We start from the raw sequence: 26,087 nt of genomic DNA, 5'->3' as shown, positions 1-26,087 counted from the left end.
AGCGCCCGCACTGCCTTTTTCATTATTTACTTTTGAGAGCTGGGCCGCCTCACAGTGGGCCAGAGGACCAGTGGAGGCGGCCAAAACTCTAGACGCGTTGTGAGCTCCCAGCGTCGCTAAATGGGACTAGAATCGAACGTGTGACCCCATAATGGATAGCTCTCCGAACAAGGAATCCATTGGTGGGGTCACACGTTCGGTTCGAGTCCTGCTTAGCGACTCTGGAGCTCAAAACGCGTCTAGAGTTTTGGCCGCTTGCGCCGGTCTTCTGGCCCACTGTGCGCCTTTCCTTTGCCTTGCCGCCTCGGTTCGACGCGGAAAAACAATGCCGAATTCCCTTCCAAGTTCCGAGGTGGCCGCGCCGCGACACGCAGTTGCATTTCGGGGCGCTGCGTCGCGCTGCGTCGCGCGGTGCCGCCGTGTCGCCTGCAGCCGCGGCCTTTGGCCTTGCAGCAGGCCGAACCAGTTTCCAGATTGGTGCGCCTTGGGCCGCCCCGCCCCGCCCCGCCCCGCCCCGCCACCGCCTGAAACGAAATCGGGGATGTAACATACACAGCGAAACGGCCTGTTGCTTGCCCGCTGCTGCCCGCTCGCCTGTCCAGATAAAAGAAAATGGCGTGTTCCTGGGCTGCTCCCTTTACACCTCATTAATGGTTCCCCTTATCAGGCTGGGATTGGCAAGTGGGCAGCCCGTTCTTCTTATCCAGTCTCTCTGCATCGCTAGCCAGTGTGCGTGTGTCTGTGTGCCAGGGTGCGGGGTATCGCCGGCGTCCATCTACGCCTTGATCTAACATGGCCTGACTGCTAGAACCAACAGACGGTCGGTTCCCTGAAGATCTATGCCCGAGCCACGGCGAGCCACCCGAAGCCCCCAGGACCTTCCACAGATTGGCTGGCTGCTGATGCCGGAGACGCCTCCGCGGGGCTTCGCACGGCAGCCGCAGACTGATTCCGGGAGTCCTTTTCGTCGTTCTGTCTCTCACGCACTCACGCCCCATGAGTGCGAGAGAGGCAGAGCGACGAAAAGGACTCTCGGAGTCAGTCTGCAGCGGGTACACTCTAAATGTAGGGTGCCCAGTAACTGGGCGCCTTTGTCGCCCGCCCCACTTTTTAGGGTGCCAAATGTCGCCCAGTTTCTGGGCACCTTTGTCGCCCAGTCTCGAGGTGGACAAACCATTAAGGAACCTGCCTCCACTCATGGACCGGCAGCGGTCCAAAGGTGTCCAGAATCTAGGCACCTCAGTTGCCCAGGAACTAGACACCTGAACATGTTCTACCCTGGGAGAGGGCCGGTTACTGTATGATTTGTCCACCCCGAGACTGGGCGACAAAGGTGCCCAGAAACTGGGCGACATTTGGCACCCTAAAAAGTGGGGCGGGCGACAAAGGCGCCCAGTTACTGGGCACCCTACATTTAGAGTGTGGCCGAAAGCGCTCTCTTCCTCGCGGCCTCGCCGTCCAGGGGGCGCTCCCCGCGGCCGGGCCGGGCCGGGCTGATCTAGGCGAGCCTCGCACGCCGCGGCCCCCGGCGGCCCTCGGCGGCCTCCAGCCGGCTGATCCCGAACGGAGCTGTCTCTCTCGCACCCTTGCGGGCCGTGCGGGCCGCCCCACGAGTGCGAGAGAGACGGAGCGGCGATGCCTCCGGGCCCATTTACATTCTAGACGGCAATTTGCGGCCCGTAATCTCCCTGTGCAGCCGATAGAGAGCGCTAGCGTTGCCGCGGCGTGCGAACTGCTGCACTGCTGCGAGAGCGGTCGGCAGGCCGGCAGGCGGTGGTTCGCTGCTTGCTGATCGAAGTTGCATCGGCTTCAATCTGCCAAATAGCCCGTCCCGCTTTCGTACGTCCACTACATCGCCACCGCGCAGTGGGTCAGGAGACCCGTTCAGGCGGCTGAACGTGAGGCCTCTGGATTAGTCCTCGAACCAACGCACCTGACGGTGTCTTGGATTGCCCTTCGAACGAGGAATCTAACGATCCTACCCTAAGAGTGTTGGATTCAAGCTCTGGATAGAAGCGGAAAGTTAAGTGTCTAGGTCTTCGGGCTCTCTGCCGTAACGCAGCAGCGGCGTTTTTCTAAGTCCAAATAATTTGAAGCGCGGCGAGGCGACCCCGGAAGCACTAGCCGATGCACGATGCCTTGCACGGCGCGCTTGGCGCCATCACTCACCCGCCCCACTTCCGGGCCGTTGTTGCTGTACGCCGCACTGTTCACGACGTTCACACGACCGGCAGTGCAGTTCCATCCCCATCGGCTGCCTGCCTGCCTGCCTGCCTGCCTGCCTGCCTGGCTGGCTGCCTGCCTGCCTGCCTGCCTGCCTGCCTGGCTGGCTGGTGATGTCACAGCCATTGTGCCGCCGCTCATTTCATTCATTTCCTTTCCTTTTCCTCCTTTTCCCTTTGCGTTAATCGCGGCTCCCTCGGCTCAGCTCGGCTCGGCTCGGCGAGGCCCCTTTTCGGCGGTAACCGGGAAGTCCATGTGCGGCTGGCGCAGCAGACTCATTCCGAGAGTCGTCTTCGTCGCTCTGCCTCTCTCGCACTCATGGGGCGTTCCTTTAGGTGCGAGAGAGACAGAGCCACGAAGACGGCGCTCGGTCTGCAGGACGGCGGTGCGGGCGTCGTGCGGTGAGACGCTCTGGCGTCACCATGCCGCCGTCCTCGTCTTGCACAAGGATGTCACCAAGCCGGCAAGCCGACCGCCTCGGCGAGCCGCAGAGCCGCGGCTAATTCATAATGCACTGCTAAACGCGGTGGCGGTGGCATCGCCGCCGACGACGAGGACGACGAGGACAGGTTTATGGGCTTTGTTGTGAAAGCGTTATTTAGGAAGCAGGTGCGGAAGATGGCTTCAAGTGTTTCAGGAAAATAAAAAACGGTATCCGGTGCAGGACGCGACGCGGCCCAGGCCCGCGTGCCGCGAAGCCCGGCGAAGCCGCACCACCGCCTCGCCTGGCCTCGCGCAGCGTCGCGCAGCGTCGCGCACCTGGCCGTTCCAGCGAACGACAAAAATGACAATGGCGCGAGGAACGCCAACGAGGCGACTCCAGCGCTGCGGAGTGCTCCGCCCGGACCGCCTTGGCTGCCTTGGCTGCTGCCTCGCTTGTCTTTGACGCGTCGCGGACCTCCTCCCCGCCCCCCTCTCTTTTCCCCCCGGCCCGGGCGCCGGCCGGACTTGACAATAATCCACAAAGCGTTTTTCTCTTCTTTCCACCCGTCATTCACCGTCCGCGCTTATCGGCCGCAGCCTTCGTTATCGCCGAGCGTCGCCGAGCGTCGCCGCGGAGGAAACGGATGAGCGGGCGCGCTTTAGCGTCGGACCAATCGACCGGGGGGAAAGGGGGGAGGGGTCGTTACCCTCGTGTACACCTTGCTAACATGACTGCACGGGCCGCCATGGGAGGACACGGCACTACAACACACCGCGACACTGCGAACGCAACTTGTAGCTGTTGCACGCAAAGCCCATTGTAACCGCCGGCAAGTATATGGGCCCCTTATGCCCGCGGGGCTGTGTGTGTGTGTTGGTGTGCGTCGTGCCTGTGTGAGTGTGTGTGCGTGCGTGTGTGTCGGGCCCGCCACCCGCCATGCCGCACGCCCAGGCATGCGGTGCTGCGCCGAAGATGACTTGTACCGCTCGGCCGTAGGCACTCGCTCATATTGCTCGCTGCAACGAGTCGATAATATGTGGCCATTATCACCGCGCGGTCCTGGTGTGTGTGTGTGCGTGTGTTTGTGTTAGTGCGCGCACGGCGCCACACGGCAGCACGGCGCATGACCCCGCGGGGGTCAGGCAGGATGTGCGCAGGTGCGTCCCGCGCACGTGCGTGCGTGCGTGCGTGCGTGCGTGCGTGTGTGTGTGTGTGTGTGTGTGGTGTCCGTCTGAATGTGTAGACACGTGCATGTGTGTTAGGGCAAGAGACCCAGAGGTATTCGTCCACATCCCCGCGGCGTGCGGCCCGGCCCGGCCGTCTCTGGTCGTCGCGACGGTCGCGACGCTCCCGGTGCCGCGTGGGGCCTGGCAGTGTGGGCCCGCGCAGGCCGGCGGTGTGCCGTTCCCACGGCCATTGTTCTAGCGCGTCACGCTGGGCGGCACGCTGGGCCGACGCCCACCTCCACCACCGCCACCACCCATGCACAGACGACGCGAGGCGCTGCGAGGCGCGGCCGGCCACCCCCGCGCACTAATTGGCCACGAAACCTGCAGACTGATTCCGAGAGTCGTTTTCGTCGCTCTGTCTCTCTCGCACTCTTCATGGAGCGTCTGGTGTGGGAGTGAGAGAGGCAGAGCGACGAAAACGGCTGTCGGGATCAGTATCTCTGTCCGGGGCCGCGACGTCGCGGCTCACCTGGTAGCGTCACCGTTCGCGAGGCCGCAGGTGGTGGGTTCGACTCCCGGCGGGTCGTGGGTGCCCGCGCGTCGCGCGCCGTCGTTTCCCTTCGCCCGCTACACGCTCTAGTGCCGCCCTGCCGCGCCGCCGAGTTGCCGCCGTGCGTTGCGTGCCGGGCCCCGTTCTCACAGGTGACGGACGAGGCTAACAAACGGGCTTCTAACTGCTCGCTATCTCCGCGGCGGAGTCTCAGGCCGACTGATTCCGAGAGTCGTTTGCATCGCTCTGTCTCCCTCGCACCTACACGGGACGCCGCACGAGTGCGAGAGAGACAGAGCGGCGAAACCCTCGGCATGAGTCTGCTGGCGGACTCTGGTGCAGCAGGGCGGCAGATAACGTCTTCATTATTAGCATGCCTCTCGCCCGGCCGGCCGGCCCCGGCCCGGACAACGGCTGCCATGAAATGCGAGACACCGGCCGCTGCCTCGCTGCTTCGCTGCCAGGCCCGGTGCCAGGCACACTGGTCACGCCGGCTCCCGGCACTCTTGGCTTCGGCGCTTCTGCGTCGGATGGACGCCTTTCCCCGCCATTTTGCCGGACCCACTGCCGGACCGGAGACCCGGAGGCTCGACGGATGCGCGCCGCGCCGCGCCATCAGACTTTTAAATTGGGCCGCGCAATGGCCGCGGGACCCGGCGGTGCTGCGCGGTGCTGCGCGGTGCTGTGCCTTCGCGGCTCGCGGCCCCCGCGCCGCCTTCAGCTCTGGCGGCCTGCAGACTGATTCCGAGAGTCGTTTCCGTCGCCCTGTCTCTCTCGCACTCATGAGGCGTTCCGTAAGGGTGCGAGAGAGACAGAGCGACGAAAACGACTCTCGGAATCAGTCTGCCGCCTTGAAGGATGATCCGGGGAATCGCGTGGCGCCATCTCGCGGCGCCCCGCGGAAACACATCGTCATTCTCGGCGGAGACGCTTTGCAGCGCGCCGAGTTCAACGAGACGTGGTTAAAGCGGCCAGGGAAAAAATTAGTTTCATCTAGAGGAGGAGAAAGAGAGAAAGAGGCCGGCGCGGTAATTGACTTTTAAGCAATCGTGGCGCAATGACGAGGGCGCCCTTATCCACGCGTCCATCTGGACTAGGCGCTACACTGGAGGGGCCGCGACTCGGCCGGCCGCAGCGAGATCTCGAATCTCGAATCTCGAATCGGCCGGCCCACCGCGCTACGCGGCGCCGCCAAATCCGTCTCCGTCGGTGCGGCGCTGCCAGCCGCTCCAGCCGCCTGATTCCCGAATCGTTTCGTCGCTCTGTCTCTCTCGCACGCCTTGGGGGCGCCTCATGAGTGCGAGAGAGACAGAGCGAGCCAGAGGCGCTGCCGCCGCGGAGCAGTGCACTCGTGTGAAACTAGACGACGGCTCACTCCGCCACGGTGCGGGGCGCCGCGACGCCTCGGCGACGCCCTCTCAGAACGCGAGCAAGGCGATGGCGGCCAGGACGCCGCGGGCAGCACCAGCGTCACGGACTGTACCGCGGGCTCGCCTTCTTTCCGATGTGTTTGGGAATCACCCCCAGGAGACAGTTTTCGAGTCGTTTTCGTCTTGCTCCGCGCTCTCTCGCTCCCATGTGGGACCGTCGAGAGTGCGAGAGAGACAGCGTGACTACAGCCTGCGGCCGCCGGGAGTACGGAGCACCACGACGCCAGCCGCGCCGAGCGCGGAGCACTCCGGACCTGTGGACCGGACCCTCCGCTGGATCCTGGATCACGCTTCCGGCGAACCGTGAGGCGCACCGCCCGGCCCTCTGGACCCGCCCGGCGTCGTGAGCGTGTCCATGTCGTCCCTGACGTCACCGACGACGGCGAGAGAGAAACCGGGCCGTAAAACCGGCGCACGACGACGGCGAGGAGGAGGACGACGACGTACGGTCGTCGAGGAGTAAAAATAAATGCACGCCCTTTCGAAAGGCGCGCGCCGCGAAAGTGGACGCCGTTTGCAGTGTACTCCGCGCCGCAGGTGCAGCAGGTGCCCAGGCGTGGGCGTGGCGTGGGCGTGGCGTGGCGTGGCGTGGCGTGGCGTGGCGTGGCGTGGCATGGCGTGGCGGCACGACGGCATCTGTGGTCATAATTATCCGCGAGCTGCCCGGCGGTGCCCGCGGTGGCGACTAGGTCCACGGCGACCGGGCCATCGCTCATCCCACTGTGATCGGCAAACAGCACGCAGTGTCTTCGTTCCTTCCTCCTCCCTCCGCTTTCGCCCGGCCCTCGGCCTCGGCGCCTCGGCCCGCCCATGCTCCTCGCCCCGGACGCCACGCAGTATTTGTGTTTAAAGGTCACGCTGTGGCCGGCCTGCAGCGATCATGCGCCGAGGGGGCGGGGGAGGGGCGGGGGAGGGGCGGGGAGGGGCGGGGAGGGGAGGGGGAGGGGCGGGGGAGGGGCGGAGAGGGGCGGGGCGCGGTGGGGAAGAGAGCGAAAATGAAGGGCTGCGTGGCGCTGCGCGGCCCAGGGCCTCGGACGTGCGCAGCGGTCCGGGCGGCGCCCCAAAGAAAGCCGTCCGCCAGGCCGACGGGCCAGCCAGGTCGCACACACTCGTGCCAAGTGGTTCCGCGCTAGAAATGATGTGCCGACTCGACGCGTCGCGGGTTAAATTTCGGGGTCGGTACTTTTCACTGGGGGAGGTCTGGCTCGGCCTCGCCCTTGGAGGCCTCAGCTGGCCTCGGCCACGGCCGCTGCACAGTGGGCCAGAAGACCGGTGGAGGCGGTCAAAATCCCGGACGCGTTTCGAGCTCCAGAGCCGCTAAATGCGACTCGAACCGAACGTGTGACCCCACCAATGGATTTCTCTGCGAACGAGGAATCCAGTGGTGGGGTCACACACTCGGTTCTAGTCCCATTTAGCGACGCTGGAGCTCAAAACGCGTCTAGAGTTTTGGCCGCCTCCACCGGTCTCTTGGCCCACTGTGCGCTGCCGTGCGTGCTCCGTGCGGGCGAGTCGCGGGGTGTGCCGTGTGCCGGGACGGCCGGGACACGCGACGGCCCGGGCAGGCGGCAGGCTTATGGAAATGAACATCGCGCCGCCCTGCCCCGCCCCGCCCCGCCCCGCCCCGCCCCGCCAGCGCCACGCCTCGGACGCAGAGGACACGGACGTGGAGCGTGATTTACCGGGCGATACGGGAGTGCCATCGCCATCTCGCCATCTCGGCAGAGGCAGAACAAAATGGCCGGGGAGCCGATTGAGTGGAGCGTTGTACGCAGTGCGAGGGGAACACCCCGCCCGGCCCCGCCCCGCCCCGCCCCGCCCCGCCCCGCCCCGCCGCAAACTTCTTATTGCCGTGCTGTGGTCAAACATCTTGGAGCGCCGTCGTTCCAAACTAAGCCCCGCGGTGGCCCGGGCGGTCGGGAGGCCCTCTGGCTCCCGGGCAGACCCCACTCACATCAAGTACCCCCAGTGCCTGGCCGCCTGGGCTGCGGACGGCCGTCTGCAGGCTGACTCCGAGCACCGCTTCGCTCTGTCTCCCTCGCACCCTCTTCGGCGTGAGCGCAAGGGAGACAGAGCCACGAGAGCAGTGTTCGGACTGAGCCTGCTGCTCGCCGCGCTGATTGCCCTGCAGGTTGGGGGTTATAATACAGTTCCAGTTTGGAAACAACGCGGCCGCCCCGCTCGCCCGGCCAGTCGGTCGGAATGGCACCGGTGGGGCCCTTTGCGGCCGGGGCCCCTCCCCGGACTCGGCCCGCCTCGGCCCGCCTCCACTCAATTATTTGTAGTTGCGCACCGCGCCGCCGGAGGGCAGCACATGTAATGGATTGTCCTTATACATCAGCATGTAGCGGGACAAATGCCGGAATGTGTTCTGGCAGTGCATCCAGCCGCACACTCACTCACACACACACTCACACACACACACACACACACACACACACACACACACACTCTCTCTCTCTCTCTCTCTCTCTCTCTCTCTCTCACACACACACACACAAACACACACAAACACACACACACTCACACACAAACACACACACACACACACTCTCTCTCTCACACACACAAACACACACACACACAAACACACACACACTCACACACACACACACTCGCACACCGCACTGACCATCTGTTGCTCGAAGGGCTTATCTCGCTATACGGGCCCTTGGCTCACGCCCACGCCAGCGCAGCCCAGTCCAGCGGAGTCCAGCGCAGCGCGGACGGAGCCAAACGTTTCCGAGTTCTCCTTTTGGGACTTTGGGTAGCCCTTGGTCACGGCGGTCGGCGCACCTGTCCGTCTGTCTGTCCGTCCGTCCGTCCGTCCGTCCGCCCGCCCGCCCCATTCATGGTGTCCGTTGTAGAAAATGACCCCGAGGCGTCGTGAGGCTTTTCCGGCCGAGATGACGGCGGTCGGCCCGATGGTCGTGGCACTTGATACCCGTAACGACACCCGGCCACAGGCATTTGCTTACGGCGACCATGCCGACGACCCTCACGACGACGCCGTCGGCCGCAAAGTGCGCCAAGAGCACGCGGCGCGCGCGTGCTGCGAGCGCCGTGAGGGCAGGCACCGCGACGGCGGCGGTGCGGCGCGGGGCGCGGGCGCTCTGCTCGCTCTGCGCGCTCTGCTCCGAGCTCCCCGACGACGCGACGCGACGCACTCGCACTGCTTCGCCGCCTCGCCTCGCCCCGCTTGTTATTAAAACGCCGGGCGTCTCTAACCGCCCTAATGGCGCCTCTCCTGCTCGGGGCCCTGCAGGGCCTCCTCGAGGACGGCGCCGCGCCGACGAGAGAAAGGCGTTTTCTTCTCGACCGCCGCGGCCGCCGCGCGGGAAATGGGAAATGGGAGTGCCGCTGCATTATTCCGAGTGCCTCGCGGTGCCTCGCAGTGCCGCGCCTCACATGCAGCAACAATCCCCAGGGCCTGACGCCTGGAGTCCTGGAGTCCAGCAGTCCTGGAGTGGAGCCCGAGGGAAAGAGAGCGCGCTGCAGCGCTGGAACGCTGGACACGGGGAGCGGCCCCGCGAGGAGCGACGTGCTGGAGTCTGAAAGGGGGGGATGTGCACTCCAGTGTGCACTTCAGACAGGTTTTTGGCAAGTTTAGACAGAACTCAATGGTCCATACCCCCGGAAATGCGAGCTTGGAATTCTCTCTTAGTGACTCCGGACGCTTTGTGAAGTGTCTCTGGAGGCTCTCGCGGTGTCCCTGTTCCGAGCGCGTCTCTGGAATATTTCCAGGCCGTTTTCGCGGGGCGTATCCCTGGAGTCGCGGGCCTCGCGGACTACGCGCTGGAATGCGGCGAGCTGGGCTGGCGGTGCGGCGCGGTGCGGGGATGGCTGGCGGGGAGGGACGGCGAGCTCCAGATGCGCCTGGACAAGGAGCAGCAGCCCCTTATGCGACACGCATGGCCGCCTAATATGTTGGCGCGCGGACTTATGGGTACATTGTGGTGGCAGTGGCAAGCCAGCCTGGCTCGGAAATAGAACAAAACGGGTGGCGCGGTCGGTGCACTGCCAACAAACTTCTTATACGGCACCACGAATCCGTAGTACAGAATGCTTTCAGCAAACACAGTGGACTTATTTCTTGATTTATTAGCCCCTGATGCGTTATTTTGTTTGGACGTTACGGACACGAAAACCTTGTAGTACGGGTAAAATAATGTGTATTACAAGCTAAATCCATGGGTGGATCCGTAATTATGTTTGCTCAAAATTACCTGGATTACGGATAACATGCTGTCCGCAAGGAGTTAAGAGGGCGCGGCGGCGCGGAGCGGGACACTAGCGCCGTCCCGCCTCCTCCCGCCCCGCGTCTTGGAGTCCTGAGTCCTGCTCGCTTGACACTGGCTCATTGTTTGTCCGATTCGCCTCGAAGGCCGCGCGAGCAGGCGGCGGGCACACTGTGCGGGCACGGGCTCGGCCGGGTGAGCATGGCAAGCAGCAGGACTGGCGTGCGTGAACGGCCGCGCTCCGCCCCGCCACGCCCCGCCACGCCAAGTGTGTCTTCACGGTCCAGGGCACTAAACTTGAAGGTGAGGCAAGCTTGCGCTAGCCGCCGCCATTGGCCGCCTCCTCGGCGCGCCTGCCGGCCTGCCGCCTTCGCGTCCTCCGCAGTGCAGTGTAGTGCCCTGGGCAGCCGGGCAGCCTGCTGACTGAGAGTCGCTCTCGCCGCTCTGCCGCCTTCGCGTCCTCCGCAGTGCAGTGTAGTGCCCTGGGCAGCCGGGCAGCCTGCTGACTGAGAGTCGCTCTCGTCGCTCTGCCGCCTTCGCGTCCTCCGCAGTGCAGTGTAGTGCCCTGGGCAGCCTGCTGACTGAGAGTCGCTCTCGTCGCTCTGCCGCCTTCGCGTCCTCCGCAGTGCAGTGTAGTGCCCTGGGCAGCCGGGCAGCCTGCTGACTGAGAGTCGCTCTCGCCGCTCTGCCGCCTTCGCGTCCTCCGCAGTGCAGTGTAGTGCCCTGGGCAGCCGGGCAGCCTGCTGACTGAGAGTCGCTCTCGTCGCTCTGCCGCCTTCGCGTCCTCCGCAGTGCAGTGTAGTGCCCTGGGCAGCCGGGCAGCCTGCTGACTGAGAGTCGCTCTCGTCGCTCTGCCGCCTTCGCGTCCTCCGCAGTGCAGTGTAGTGCCCTGGGCAGCCGGGCAGCCTGCTGACTGAGAGTCGCTCTCGTCGCTCTGCCGCCTTCGCGTCCTCCGCAGTGCAGTGTAGTGCCCTGGGCAGCCGGGCAGCCTGCTGACTGAGAGTCGCTCTCGTCGCTCTGCCGCCTTCGCGTCCTCCGCAGTGCAGTGTAGTGCCCTGGGCAGCCGGGCAGCCTGCTGACTGAGAGTCGCTCTCGTCGCTCTGCCGCCTTCGCGTCCTCCGCAGTGCAGTGTAGTGCCCTGGGCAGCCGGGCAGCCTGCTGACTGAGAGTCGCTCTCGTCGCTCTGCCGCCTTCGCGTCCTCCGCAGTGCAGTGTAGTGCCCTGGGCAGCCGGGCAGCCTGCTGACTGAGAGTCGCTCTCGTCGCTCTGCCGCCTTCGCGTCCTCCGCAGTGCAGTGTAGTGCCCTGGGCAGCCGGGCAGCCTGCTGACTGAGAGTCGCTCTCGTCGCTCTGCCGCCTTCGCGTCCTCCGCAGTGCAGTGTAGTGCCCTGGGCAGCCTGCTGACTGAGAGTCGCTCTCGTCGCTCTGCCGCCTTCGCGTCCTCCGCAGTGCAGTGTAGTGCCCTGGGCAGCCGGGCAGCCTGCTGACTGAGAGTCGCTCTCGTCGCTCTGCCGCCTTCGCGTCCTCCGCAGTGCAGTGTAGTGCCCTGGGCAGCCGGGCAGCCTGCTGACTGAGAGTCGCTCTCGTCGCTCTGCCGCCTTCGCGTCCTCCGCAGTGCAGTGTAGTGCCCTGGGCAGCCGGGCAGCCTGCTGACTGAGAGTCGCTCTCGTCGCTCTGCCGCCTTCGCGTCCTCCGCAGTGCAGTGTAGTGCCCTGGGCAGCCGGGCAGCCTGCTGACTGAGAGTCGCTCTCGTCGCTCTGCCGCCTTCGCGTCCTCCGCAGTGCAGTGCAGTGCCCTGGGCAGCCGGGCAGCCTGCTGACTGAGAGTCGCTCTCGTCGCTCTGCCGCCTTCGCGTCCTCCGCAGTGCAGTGTAGTGCCCTGGGCAGCCGGGCAGCCTGCTGACTGAGAGTCGCTCTCGTCGCTCTGCCGCCTTCGCGTCCTCCGCAGTGCAGTGTAGTGCCCTGGGCAGCCTGCTGACTGAGAGTCGCTCTCGTCGCTCTGCCGCCTTCGCGTCCTCCGCAGTGCAGTGTAGTGCCCTGGGCAGCCGGGCAGCCTGCTGACTGAGAGTCGCTCTCGTCGCTCTGCCGCCTTCGCGTCCTCCGCAGTGCAGTGTAGTGCCCTGGGCAGCCGGGCAGCCTGCTGACTGAGAGTCGCTCTCGTCGCTCTGCCGCCTTCGCGTCCTCCGCAGTGCAGTGCAGTGCCCTGGGCAGCCGGGCAGCCTGCTGACTGAGAGTCGCTCTCGTCGCTCTGCCGCCTTCGCGTCCTCCGCAGTGCAGTGTAGTGCCCTGGGCAGCCGGGCAGCCTGCTGACTGAGAGTCGCTCTCGTCGCTCTGCCGCCTTCGCGTCCTCCGCAGTGCAGTGTAGTGCCCTGGGCAGCCGGGCAGCCTGCTGACTGAGAGTCGCTCTCGTCGCTCTGCCGCCTTCGCGTCCTCCGCAGTGCAGTGTAGTGCCCTGGGCAGCCGGGCAGCCTGCTGACTGAGAGTCGCTCTCGTCGCTCTGCCGCCTTCGCGTCCTCCGCAGTGCAGTGTAGTGCCCTGGGCAGCCGGGCAGCCTGCTGACTGAGAGTCGCTCTCGTCCCGTCCCTCTCGCTCGCACGGGGCGTCCTGTACAGGTGCGATGGAGACAGAGCGTCGGAATCGACTCTCGGAATGAGCTTGCTGGGCCCCGAGCAGGACAGGAAAACCGAAGCGAATCCGACTCGATCCGGTCGCCGGTCGTGTTTTTATTTGGTGTTTTATACGGCGCGTCCTTTAGCCTGTCCAGGGCGGTTCGTCTAGCACGGCTAGCACGCGCGGCGTAATGGGCTGTAAACTGTCTGGCCGGAGAAACGGAGAGAGAGAGAGAGAGAGAGAGAGAGAGAGAGAGAGAGAGAGAGAGAGAGAGAGAGAGAGAGAGAGAGAGACAGAGAGGCTGAAGGATGAGGCGATCTTGACGAACTTGTTGCTGTTGCAGATGTGCCGCTGATCCAATGAGGACGCCCTCTGTCCCCGGGACGCCTCATGGCCAGCTCCAGTCCAGGCGCTGCCCGCCCTGCCCGCCCTGCCACGGGGCCAGTGGCGGGGACCCCGGCGGGCGTCGCCCTGGTGGCTCCAGAGCCGGGGCTGGCGTTCGGCCACGCCGCCGGCCCCTCGGGGGGCCCTATCGGTGGCCCCGCAGGAGGGCCCAGTCCCGCAGCGCAGCTACGGGCCGCGGCGGCGAGGGGAGACCTTCAGGAGGTGGTCCGCCTGCTCGGGGAGGGCGCCAAGCTGCTTCCAGATGAGGTACGTACGACCGAACTGTCCCGCGCGGCCGCGGCGGCCGTGGCGGAGAGGACAGCCAAGCCAGGCAGCCACTCAACCCCAGATACGTGATCCGAAATTCAAGTTTATATTCGTCGTCGCTGCGGCGCTGCGGCGCGCTGTGGGGATGGATGTGGATAGTGCGGTCCAGGAGGACGAGGACGAGGAAGAGGGCCTCGACGTGGCGGGGGCGTGGCCAGAAGGGGGCCATGAAGACCACCCAGGCTGAGCCTTGGCCGAGCCGGCCCTTGCCCCCTCCCCCTCCTCGCCCGCCCAAGGTCGTCCTGCTGCAGGTCCTCCCGCAGCGATGCAGCGTTGCGGCGGAAAAATAACAAACTGCCCGCATTCCGGTTGCACGCCGCGGCCACGGCGGCGAGCGCGCCCTGCTCCGAGGCTAGACGTGCGGCCGTTTGCTGCAGGATGTGCGAACGCCGCGAGCCTCGCCGCCAGGCCTGGCCAGGCCGGCCCCGCCGTTGCGGACTGCCAGGTGTGGACTGGGCTCCGCCGCTCCGGGTTTCCTCTTTACTTTCACACTCGGTGCGTCGCCCCGACTCTGCCGGTGCCCCCGGCCCGCCCCGACCGCCCCAACCGCCTCGGCCCCGCAGCCACAGCCCGCCACTTGCAGCCGCCTAGCCACACGCGCTTTGCTTCGCTTCGCTCCCATCCCATGAAGAATGATTACTTTGTCCGGCATGCAAATTGCCGTGTAGGGGCGCCGTGCGCGCGCGATGGCCAAGTTATGGCCAATTAAGGCAGCGAGCCGCGGGAAAGGCCCCTTCGCCACCCCCTTCCTTTCCCTTAAATGAATAATTTCGTGAAACAGGAGTAAAAACAAGCAATTTTTTTGTGCGTTCGGCGCGGACGACGCATTGCCTTTTTCCGCGCGTGATGCGAGTGACCGCATCGGCCGTCCAAACGAAATGCGTGCGGTGCGCAATCGCACTGGCCGGCCGACACGCGGCGCGCCTCGCAGCACGCAGCCTGCACGATGCGCACGTCCGCTCGGTTGCCTCATGCACCGAGTCTGTCTGTCTGTCTGTCTGTCTGTCTGTCTGTCTGTCTGTCTGTTTGCTGTCCGCCTCTCTGTCCACCTGCCCGCTCGCTCACGCCACGCGGGCACTGGAGCGCGGGCGCGCGCAAAACGCCCCGGCTGGTGGCACAAGGTAGGCAACACGATACTCCCCCGGCCTGGCCCGGCACGCAACTCGCACCTGCACTGGCAGTACAGGCACGCAACGGGCAGGGCCAGGCAGGGCCAGGCAGGGCCAGGCACGCTAACGCGGTTGCGTGGCTGCAGCACAGGTGCCTTGCGGTCAAGGCGGATTGAATGGCTGCGCGGAGATTTCAACGCACGGTCCCACGAAAACGCGGTGCGCGGGCGGAGTCGAACCCGCAACCCGCCGCGGCCTTGACCGACGTGGCTCGGCTCTGGCAGCGTGGCTCGCAGCGTGCACCCCCAGCACGACATGACTCCCTGCACCCTGCCGCCGGCCCGACTCACAGAAGTGCGTGTTTGTCGCAGGAGGGCCGCACGGCGCTGCACTTCTCCGCCTCGGCCGGCCACGCCGACGTCGCGGCCGCGCTCATCATCGCGGGGGCCGGCGTCAACGCCACGGACTCGGTGAGTCAGCGACCCAGTACACCGTACGCCCCGTACGCCAGTGTGCACACGTCGCCGTCGACAATGCGACCAGCCCCCTCCGGCCGCCCCGCCCCGCCCCGCCCCACCACGCCCCAGTTGACCCGTCCCGGCCATTGTGCCCGTGCTCCTGGCCGCGCTGGCCGTGATGCAGGACTCCAGGAAGGAGCGGGGAAGGAGAGAGGGAGGGGCATTGTTTGTCTTGACAAGTAGTGTCGCAGGTCCACGCGGGCCTAGTCACCTCAACCAGGGGACGGCGATGACGCGCGGTGCTGCCGCGGTGAACACGCGGCGGCTCAAGTCCTGGACCGTCGTCCTGCACGTCCCGGCCTTCCCCTCGGGCGGCTCCGCGGGCAAACGGCCCGTAATACAATAATGTCTTGATGGTGTTCGCCACCTTTGTCCGGCGTGATCACGTTCGGCCATCGGACGCGGCGGCGCGGCGACGCGGCGTGGAGCTCGACGAGCGGGCCGCCTGGCGGGTAGGCCAGCCCGCCGCGCGAGTGTGCCTTGCCTGGCGGGCTGCCTCCACGGCGGTTCGTCCGGTCGCCGTCGAGTCCTCCGGCGGCGAGGTTCCGTTCACCGTCCCGCCGATTCTTGGCACGGGGCCCGCCCCTAGGCCCGCCCCTAGGCCCGCCCCTAGGCCCGCCCCTAGGCCCGCCCCTAGGCCCGCCCCTAGGCCCGCCCCTAGGCCCGCCCCTAGGCCCGCCCCTAGGCCCGCCCCTAGGCCCGCCCCTAGGCCCGCCCCTAGGCCCGCCCCTAGGCCCGCCCCTAGGCCCGCCCCTAGGCCCGCCCCTAGGCCCGCCCCTAGGCCCGCCCCTAGGCCCGCCCCTAGGCCCGCCCCTAGGCCCGCCCCTAGGCCCGCCCCTAGGCCCGCCCCTAGGCCCGCCCCTAGGCCCGCCCCTAGGCCCGCCCCTAGGCCCGCCCCTAGGCCCGCCCCTAGGCCCGCCCCTAGGCCCGCCCCTAGGCCCGCCCCTAGGCCCGCCCCTAGGCCCGCCCCTAGGCCCGCCCCTAGGCCTGCCTCTAGGCCCGCCCCTAGGCCCGCCCGGAGCCCGGACGGGCTGGACTACCCATCTGCCTGCGGACTGATTTCGACGGCCGTTTTCGCGCCCTGTCTCTCCCGCACTCATGTGGCGTGCCCTATAGGCGCGAGAGAGACAGTGCGGCGAAAACGACTCCCGGCGTCAGTCTTGCGGTCCGGCGCGGCGGCAGCGTGCCGCGCGATCGCGGCATAAATTTGCGCCGCCCCGCTCCGCTGGGCTCGCGGCATGCCATCCCGTCCCGGCCCGGCCCGGCCGACAGTGCCGTGGCAGTGCCGTGGCAGTGCCTCGGAACAGAGTTATTGGCCGTGGCATATTGGCAGCACTGGCGGCGTCCTCATTAATGCGGACACGCAAAGAAACCAGACTTCTTTCTTTTTCTCTCTCTCCCTCCCCTTGGTTCCGCTTCCGACTGCCTCGGCCCTAGGCCGCCATCCCGCGGACGACATCCCGGTCCTGGCGCTGCTCGCGCTGCCAGCGCTGCGCGGCGAGGTGTGGAGAAGGAGGCTTCAAACGGCGTTACAAGGTAGGTTTACGCGAGGGGGTATGCGCTCTCTGAACCTGTGTACCGACTATTACGCTATTACGCTCTATTACGCCACAAATCAATCGGAATTTAGCTAAAAACGGCCTAAAACACACCAAAATTGATAAAATTTTGACAATTTCGGCTATTACCTGACTATTACGCGTATTATTACGCGTGCTATTACAGATAGAGTGAACCGACTATTACGCGAGTGCATACCCCCTCGGGTTTACGCCAGACCGCGTCTTGTCGTAACAGGCTTCGCGATGTCTCGCTGCCTGTTACTCCAATCCGCGCCTGGCGTACCTACCTTGGCCTGCGGCGCTAGCCTGCCTTCGGCAGGCAATGGCTTTTCCATAGTCGATTTTCCTAACTTGTTGCATGCTGGGGGTCTCCGCCCCCAGACCCCCCTTCATTCTAGATGGAGTTGCTTCATCTGCAGATAACGCGATCTTGACCCTTGCAGCTTTTTCACTTGTCCTGGCTGGGGGGCTCCGCCCCGCAGACCCCTTTCTTCAAGACAGAGGCAATTTGCCTACAGAAAACTCGATTTTTCGTCGTTTTTTAAGTGTTTTTCGGCTTTAAAAACCAAACCAGTTGAGCTAGGATGGTGAAATTTCGCGCGTGCCGAGCCAAGGACATACCTAATAAGCCTGCAAAATCTCAGCTGGATCAGCCGAGCCGTTCAGGAGGAGTAGTGTACACACACACACAGACAGACACACAGACAGACAGACAGACAGACAGACAGGAAAAATTTTTCAACCCCACTGGGGTAACAGGCTTCGCTATCGCTCAGCCAATAAACTATGCCGTTCCGGGCGGCCGTGCGCGCCAGGCCGCGCGCGTCTGCCTGCCCGCCAGCCCGCCCGCCGACCGCGATTTGTCAGTCTGTTCCCGTGAGCGTCGCGGCCGCGTCGTGGCGCAGCGTGGCAGGCATCCAGTTTGCCTTTCCGCCGACACGGTCCGTGCACTGTCCGCCGTGCGCGCACTTTTTCATTCAAATTCCTGCTGCGTCGTCGCGGCGCGCGGCCCCGCCCGGCCCCGCCGCGCTCAATGCTGGGCGTCACGCTCGGGCCGCGGTGGCGGTTCTAATTCCCTTTTCAAAAGTTGCTTCCGTCGTCCCGGTCGTCCCTAACCAGGCGGGACGTTCCCCACCTCTGCCGCCGGCGGCGATCTCTTTCAGTGCAGGAGTCGCTACGGGTTTCATCCCCTGCCAGGGCTCTCCGATTTCCATCCCGACCGCCAGCCCGTCGGTTCGCCGGCCGGCCGACTGGCGCCGACTGGCCCCACCGAAAAGTTGGAATCGGAAACGGCCGCGGCGGCAATCGGTGGTCGTTATGCCGTCGGATCGGTGGATCGGGCGATCGGGGCACGAAAAACGAAATCGAATTCCATCCGAGTCTTTCTCCAATCATAATTCTCGGGGCCGACACGTCCCAATGAGGGAGAGAGATAGCCTCTCTCCGGCCGCCTCGCCCGCGGCGCCAGTGTGGTGGGTTCGGTGGAATTGGCGCTGGCAGTCTGGCACCGACATGTAGGCGGACGACTCCTAGCCGACTCCTAGCGTTACGGGACCCCATGTCGCCTGTCGCCCGGACCGACAGCTTTCATTCCCGATTTCGCGTGTGTCGTTTTCGTCTTTCTATTTATTTTTTCCTCCATTTCCTTGTTTTTCTCTTCTTCTCTTTCTCTAAATCCGTGCTAATGCTCGGCGAGTGCCAGCCCCGGCCTGCCCCGCGAGGAGGCTGTCACGGTCATAATAATGGGACAGACGGAGAGAGAAACAGCAAAAGGAATGACGGAGGTGTGAGGCTGGGAATCTTTGCGTCCTAATTGTTTCCCACAGTCCTAATCTCTCCACGACAAATTTAATGAATTCGCACCGCCGTGCCGTGCTGTGCCGCGCTGCATTCGGCCGCGTGTTGTTGGTAGTGCGGGGAATAACGTCATTTATCTTCAAAATATGATCGAAACGATTTTCAAACGGGAATCGGTAGTTTAGACGGCCCTGATGAGAACTGGCTATGGAGACATTCCGCCAACTCGCCGGAACAGGGTGAAAAACGGGTTGCCTACCTACAGGCGAAAAATTTATAATTTGGGAACAAGAAGTCGCATCGAACCCGTTCAAGCGGCGGAGTGTTCAGACACACAGGGAGAAGCTTCAATTAAATTGGCGCGCTTAAATCTTGAGAATTGTGGCGTCCACAGCAAAAAATGTGTTTCTAGTTTCTATAATTGCAGTTATTTGAACTTTTTGCTTACACACCGTACAAATATTTTTGTACCACGAGATGCGCTGTTCTCTTGCCCGTCCGTGGAGTGTTCCGGATCGCAAATAGGAGCAATGGTTCTCGATCTACAGCGATTTGAGTGCCGCGCGGCGGCAGTTCCGCCGCTCTGCCGACGCGCTCGCCTGGCCGGCCGCGGCCGGTGGCGGCAGGCGGCTGCAATGGAGCGGACCGGCCACGACGGTTTTCCTCCGGAAAAGCACCCTAAATTTTAAGATATCAATTTGAAATTTGGCAGGGGGGTCACTCACTGACTCCACCATCGAGTCGCCTATAGAGACATGCTGCCAGGCGGGTTGCCTACTTCCAGGGGCACTTGACGGGAAATGGGCGATTTTGACTGCTTTTCCCTCGGAAAACCTTCTACCAAGTGGAATCCCAAAATGTGCGCTGTTTTGTCAGCTTTCCATCGAGTGGTCTGCGGCATTGCTCGCCCTAGCGAGGCCCACAGCGCAACGTTCAAAGCGCCGCGAGGTGCGCGGTTACAGGTGCTGGCGGGGTCGCGCATCCTGAGCCGGGAGCGTTGGTTGGCTCCCTCGCAACCGTCGCAACCGTCTGTCATAGTAGACTATCCCTACACTTAAAAATGGGAAAAGCACCTAATCTCTAGATTGTATGCGTGTATTTGAACCGTATTTCGAACGGTTCGATCATCCACGCCACGGGCCCCAAGCCTTTGAACGCTGCTACTCGAGACCGGCCCTGTCTTCTCATCGACTCTGCGTCGGGAAATTATTTAGTCGTGTTCACCACCCAATACTATAGCATGGCGGTCAAAGAGTGGCCCGTCCTTGCCATAGTACCCGCAAGGCGCTAAAAAGTTGTGCGCTACACTGGAGTAAAATGTCCTGTGACTTCAACGGCATTGCGCCGTGCAACCGCGAAGAAGCCGATGGCCGGCTTCTGTTATACACGTCGCGGACGCAGACGTGTCACGGGGCTGCAGCAAGGTGATGGTTCGGACTGTGGACACCAAGGTCCTTGTGCTGGCAGTCCTCTTTCCGTCACATTCAGGGCATCGAGGAGCTGTGGGTGTCCATGGGAGCCGACAGCGCCACAAGATGATACCAACACAGGATTTTGCCCAGTTATGCACATAGTTCTATCAAATATAATGTGACGGAAAGAGGACTGCCAGCACAAGGACTTCGGTTGTCCACTGTCCGAACCATCACCTTGCTGCAGCCCCGTGACACGTCTGCGTCCGCGACGTGTATAACAGAAGCCGGCCATCGACTTCTTCGCGGTTGCACGGCGCAATGCCGTTGAAGTCACAGGGCATTTTACTCCAGTGTAGCGCACAACTTTTTAGCGCCTTGCGAGTACTATGGCAAGGACGGGCCACTCTTTGACCGCCATGCTATAGTATTGGGTGGTGAACACGACTAAATAATTTCCCGACGCAGAGACTATGAGAAGACAGGGCCGGTCTCGAGTAGCAGCGTTCAAAGGCTTGGGGCCCGTGGCGTGGATGATCGAACCGTTCGAAATACGGTTCAAATACACGCATACAATCTAGAGATTAGGTGCTTTTCCCATTTTTAAGTGTAGGGATAGTCTACTATGACAGACGGTTGCGACGGTTGCGAGGGAGCCAACCAACGCTCCCGGCTCAGGATGCGCGACCCCGCCAGCACCTGTAACCGCGCACCTCGCGGCGCTTTGAACGTTGCGCTGTGGGCCTCGCTAGGGCGAGCAATGCCGCAGACCACTCGATGGAAAGCTGACAAAACAGCGCACATTTTGGGATTCCACTTGGTAGAAGGTTTTCCGAGGGAAAAGCAGTCAAAATCGCCCATTTCCCGTCAAGTGCCCCTGGAAGTAGGCAACCCGCCTGGCAGCATGTCTCTATAGGCGACTCGATGGTGGAGTCAGTGAGTGACCCCCCTGCCAAATTTCAAATTGATATCTTAAAATTTAGGGTGCTTTTCCGGAGGAAAACCGTCGTGGCCGGTCCGCTCCATTGCAGCCGCCTGCCGCCACCGGCCGCGGCCGGCCAGGCGAGCGCGTCGGCAGAGCGGCGGAACTGCCGCCGCGCGGCACTCAAATCGCTGTAGATCGAGAACCATTGCTCCTATTTGCGATCCGGAACACTCCACGGACGGGCAAGAGAACAGCGCATCTCGTGGTACAAAAATATTTGTACGGTGTGTAAGCAAAAAGTTCAAATAACTGCAATTATAGAAACTAGAAACACATTTTTTGCTGTGGACGCCACAATTCTCAAGATTTAAGCGCGCCAATTTAAATGAAGCTTCTCCCTGTGTGTCTGAACACTCCGCCGCTTGAACGGGTTCGATGCGACTTCTTGTTCCCAAATTATAAATTTTTCGCCTGTAGGTAGGCAACCCGTTTTTCACCCTGTTCCGGCGAGTTGGCGGAATGTCTCCATAGCCAGTTCTCATCAGGGCCGTCTAAACTACCGATTCCCGTTTGAAAATCGTTTCGATCATATTTTGAAGATAAACGCCTCTTATTGACGTTATTCCCCGCACTATGGGGGCCGTGCTGTTGTCGCCCAGGCCTGCGTCCTGCCCGGTCCTGCGTCCCTGCTGACCTCGGACCCGCACTGCAGTGGCTGAACTCGCGCCGCGCAGCACCACGCCTTGGGAGCGTGTTCGGCCTGCGGACTTATGGCGTTTGCAATGAGCGGGAGGGAGGGCGGGCAGCTGCTGCACCTCGGCCAGATCTGTGTCACCCACAGAGGCCGCCCCGCCTCGCCGGCACTGCGTGGCCACGACCGCGTGCTGGCCTTAGGCGCGCCACGCCCTGCTGCACTGGACCGTGCCTTTTGGCGTCGAAAAACGAAACACGCAACCACTTCGACCTCCAAATAAAAACAGCAGAACTTTCTTGGGCGGTTTTATGCTGTAACGTTGTTTCTGACTGTGCCCCTAACTCTATCTCCTCGCACTGCTGCCGTCGTGCGTCATCGGGATGACACTGGGCCCCCCTGGACGTCTGACTCGGACCCCCGTCGCCAGCCGTCAGCCGCTACATGATGCAGGCATAGAAGCACGAGGTCCCGCCCCGCCCCGCCGGACCGCCGCTTCCCACCTCGACGCCGTGCCGGCCCCTCCCGCGTGCGGTCGGAGAGTCGGAGAAGCTGCGGATGGCGAAGACGCCGAGGCATGCGGACGAAAGCGTGTTTGCTGTGTTTCCAGACTTGATGCAAAGGAGGCAGACTTTTTAATTATTCACGTGCAGGCCAGGCAATATGCTGCCGTAGCGCATACAAAGGGCCTAGCCGTGGCCCGGCCGCTGCGATGCGATGCGCCACGCGGCTGGGCTCGGCCCTTCGCTCGGCCGAGGGCCCGGCCCAGCACCTCGTCATCGTACGTCGTCGCGGACCACTACACCATAAACCTTCCCCCATTTTAATTTTTTGTCGGTGCGCCGTTTCAATAATTGCGAGATGTACGGCGCGATAACTCTGCGCCATCCGAAATGAAATTTCCTCCCAACCGCCCTGCCCCGCCGACTTTGAGTTGTTGGCCACCACGGCGAGGCGCGGCGCGGCGAGGTCATGATCCGAGGCGATGGATAGGGCCACGCCCCGCGACGCCGCAGGACCAGCCATGTCTCTGTCTCTCTCGCACCCACAAGGCTCGCCCCGAGAGTGCGAGGGAGGCGGGGCGACGAAAAACGACTCTCGGAATCGGTGTGCAGGCAGGACCCTCGGGACCCGCGAGATAGCCGGCAGGCCGTAGCGGAACTAGTGGGGCTAAGTGGGGCCGAGTGGGGCCGAGTGGGGCTCGCCTCCCGGTGACCCGGTCCTGTCAACACAAGCTGCGCCCGCTGGCCACTTTCGATGGCATCGGCTCGGGGTCTCGGGGCGCGAAGGACCCGACGCCGTGACGCCGTGCACGCGACCACCGCGCCGAACTGCTCTCGCTCTTGGTCCTGGGGCCCCACCATGGGCCCCACGGGCCCGACGGGGGCGCGGCGTGCGTGGCGCAGCCCAGGCGCAGCCTGCCGCGATGGAAATCGCTTGTTTAGCATGTGCCGGCTGCCGGCTGATTTCGGAGGGGCGTTTCGTCGCTCTGTCTCTCTCGCACCTGACGGGGCGACCCGCGAGTGCGACAGAGACAGCGCGACAACGCGACGAAGTGATACTCGGCGTGATTGGCGGCTGTTTGGCCGCCACGCTACCGCGCCGTACCGCGCCGAGCAGGCTGCGCACAGTGGGCCAGAAGACCGGTGGAGCCGGCCAAAACTCTAGACGCGTTTTGAGCTCCAGAGTCGCTAAATGGGACTCGAACCGGACGTGTGACCCCACCAATGGATTCCTCGTTCGGAGAGCAGGCCAATGGTGGGGTCACACGTTGAGGGGTGGATCACTAGTGTACTCGTGTACAAATTTGCCCGTACTCAGTGTACACTCTAAATGTTCTACAGTGAAGATTCTCCATATTATGGTGAAAATGTTCCACATTATGGTGGTGCAGCTGACTTCGTAACATACCATTGAGAATTCACTGTACCTTATGGAGATTTTCACGAATTTCGTTGGTATTTTGGAGAAAATCTCCACCATATTATGTTGGTGCAGCCTTTCACCGTAAGACATTTACTGTGTACTCACAAGTTTAAAAAGGGCAAAATTCACAAGTTTTTCGACCGATTTGGCGTTGAGTGCCGTTTAAAACGCTAAATAAAGCCTTGAAACGTTTACAAATGTGAAATTTATGAGTAAAGCAAGGTGTACTCACGCGTACTCATGTACTCATGTGTACACTAGAACGCTGAGTGTTCACCCCTCGTCACACGTTCGGTTCGAGTCCCATTTAGCGACTCTGGAGCTCAAAACACGTCTTGAGTGTTGGCCGCCGCGAGCGGCCTTCTGGCCCACTGTGCTGCGCCGGGCGGTGCCCATCGAGGCCCGCGGTGTGGACGGCGGCGCGTGGGCGGGCCGGCGGGGCCCTCGGCGTCGGGAAGGACTGGAAGGACACCCAGGCGGGCCGCCAGGACCCCAGGACCGTCGGGACGAGGCGCGAGGCGCTCCCAATCAAAGCAACGGGTCCCGTTCCGCCCGGCCCGACAAGACCCCTCTGTTGGAGGTGTCGAGGCTGGCTTCTCGGAACCCGCACCGCGGCGGCGCGGCGCGCTCTCCGGCGAGGCGGAGGAGACACCCGAGACGCCGCGGTCCGACTGGCAAGTGGAGATGAGAAAATCATTGTAGTGTGTCCCGGGGCCCGACGGCCGCGGCGGGGCGGCACTGGGACTCGAACCCACGACCGTGGCGGATGCGGCGTCACTGCGAGTCGCCCAGCGCACCTTGGCCCGCCTTGGCCCCGCGCGCCCACCGCGGGGCATTCATCGAGGAGAAGAAGGCGGTGATTGAATCCGGCGCGGTTTATGGCGGCAGTTTAAAAGTCCGCGCCGTCTCCGCTCTCCTCCCTCTAGTGTTGCGTTCGATTCCGGCCGGCCGGAGATTACACACCGGGCCGCGGGCCGGGCCAGCCAAAGGCGGCCAAAGGCAAGGCCAAAGGCCAGCGACTTGGGCTGGGCACACTGGCAAACTGAATTACGCGCTCCGGTGGCGCCGCGGCTCGTTGTCTCGTCCCTCTTGTTTTTGTTTTTTGCCTGCCTTTTCCTTTTTTCACTTCCTTTGTTTCGCCTTTCATTGGCGGCGGGGCGGAGATTCGCCCTCGTTAGTCACAGCGACTCAGTGCAGTTCCTCTATTTATCTTGTTGACCCCGGCCCGGCCCGGCCCGTCATAGCTTCGGCGGGGCGTCCATCCCCTACAATTAGCCTTTCATTATTCCGACCGGCGAAAGTCAGGCGGCGTCTTAATCACCGCGATGGTCGTCGCACCGCGGCGCGGCCAGCCGGCCAACGGGACCGGCAGCGAGGCAACGCGACACGCGCGGCGCCGCCAAGCCAGCCAAGCAGTGCCCCGTCCTGGTGCCACGCCAGCCACGCCCAGCGGCCAGCGGCCCAGCAGATGCAGCGTGCAACGCTCACGCAGCGCGGAGAAAGCGCGCGAAACACACACCACGGCCGGGCGGGCCCAGGGCAGCCCCAGGCATGGCCAGGCCGGGTAGCGCCGCGGCCGCAGTGGCCCCTACAGTGGCCGCACCCGACACCGCCGGACACATGCACTGCCGCGCACTGCTGCGGCACTGCTGTGCACCGCGCACCGAGGGAGACAGAAAGGGAGGGAGAGAGCGAGCGTGCCGTCCGAACGAGATGGCCGTGTTTTTGTCCGCGTCGATCGGAAAAAGCACACCCAGCTCGACGATGTCGACATCGGCGTCGCCCGGCGTCGCGGCGGCCTGCCCGACGGCCTGCCCGTCGGCCTGACGGCGTCAGAGCGCGCTGATTTATCGCGGGCTGCATCGGGGATTGGGACTGCTGGGCCGGCTAGGCGCGGCGTCGGATCGGCCCGTGTGGCGCGGTGCTCGTGATGCCCGCCGTCGAGGTGACTTGGCGACAATGGCGCACCCCAGCCCGGCCGGGCATTAATCTCAATCACCTGATTTGCGCCGCACCGAGCCGAGCCGGGAACGACCGGCCGACCGAGGGCCCCGCCGAGAGAGCGCCCCGCCGACCACCAGGGCCCCGCCGACGCCGGCAAGGCTTAAGGCCACCCATAACAGCAACGGCCCGGACTGGCCCGGTGTGCCAACAGATTGTCGCGCCCGATCCGCGGCCCGCCAAAACGCCCTGAGTGACGGCGGCCGCTCACGTGGCGAGGCGTGGCGTGCCGTGCCGCCCATTTGGCTGAAATAGAGCGCGGCGGGACCGCGCCCCCACACACTTTTTTCAGCCTCCGTGACCCGTGACCCGGACCCGGCGTGTCCACCTCGCGGCGTGCGGGCGGTGCGGGCGGTGCGGGCGTCGCGACGGGGCGCCGCGTGGGCGGGTGGCCACGCTGTGGCCCTACTCGGCGGGCTTACACGAGGCGCGCGTTTTCCGCGGCGCCACGGGTTCCTCCCGTCAAAGGCCGCCGAAAATGGCCACGTCCCGAACAGCTGCGCGGGGCGGCCAGCACGGCCAGCACTATGGCCGGCCAGCGGGGGTCAAGGGGCGGGCTTTGTCCCCGCTCCGTTTTGTCTAGGCTGGCTATGCTGGGCTATGCTGACTCGTCAGGCCGGGTCTGGACGCAGAGATTCGTATCCGCTATGGTTGGCACCGCGCCGCCACGCCGCCACCACCACGACCACGGTGCCGCCCTTGATGCCGAGAGCCGTTTTCGTCGCCCCGTCTCTCTCGCGCCTAAACGGAACGCCCCATGAGTGCGAGAGAGACTGATCCCGAAAGTCGTTCT

At 63.8% G+C, this 26,087-nt stretch overlaps 1 protein-coding gene across 1 annotated transcript in view; it reads left to right on the top strand.

Annotated features, from left to right (window-relative positions):
- Positions 1–13,032: 13,032 nt before the first annotated feature.
- LOC117645986 overlaps positions 13,033–26,087 on the top strand; it is a 33,994-nt gene continuing 20,939 nt past the window's right edge. The window contains exons 1-2 of the mRNA XM_034386588.1: positions 13,033–13,293; positions 14,834–14,932. Coding sequence (XP_034242479.1) covers positions 13,033–13,293; positions 14,834–14,932 — 360 coding nt within the window. The remainder of the gene's footprint in view (positions 13,294–14,833; positions 14,933–26,087) is intronic.

This window comes from Thrips palmi, unplaced genomic scaffold (genome assembly GCF_012932325.1).
Source record: "Thrips palmi isolate BJ-2018 unplaced genomic scaffold, TpBJ-2018v1 HiC_scaffold_10, whole genome shotgun sequence".
In the NCBI taxonomy this organism is placed as follows: Eukaryota; Metazoa; Arthropoda; class Insecta; order Thysanoptera; family Thripidae; genus Thrips; species Thrips palmi.
Note: the sequence above shows the minus strand (reverse complement) of the source record. Positions and strands in the feature narration are given on the sequence as shown.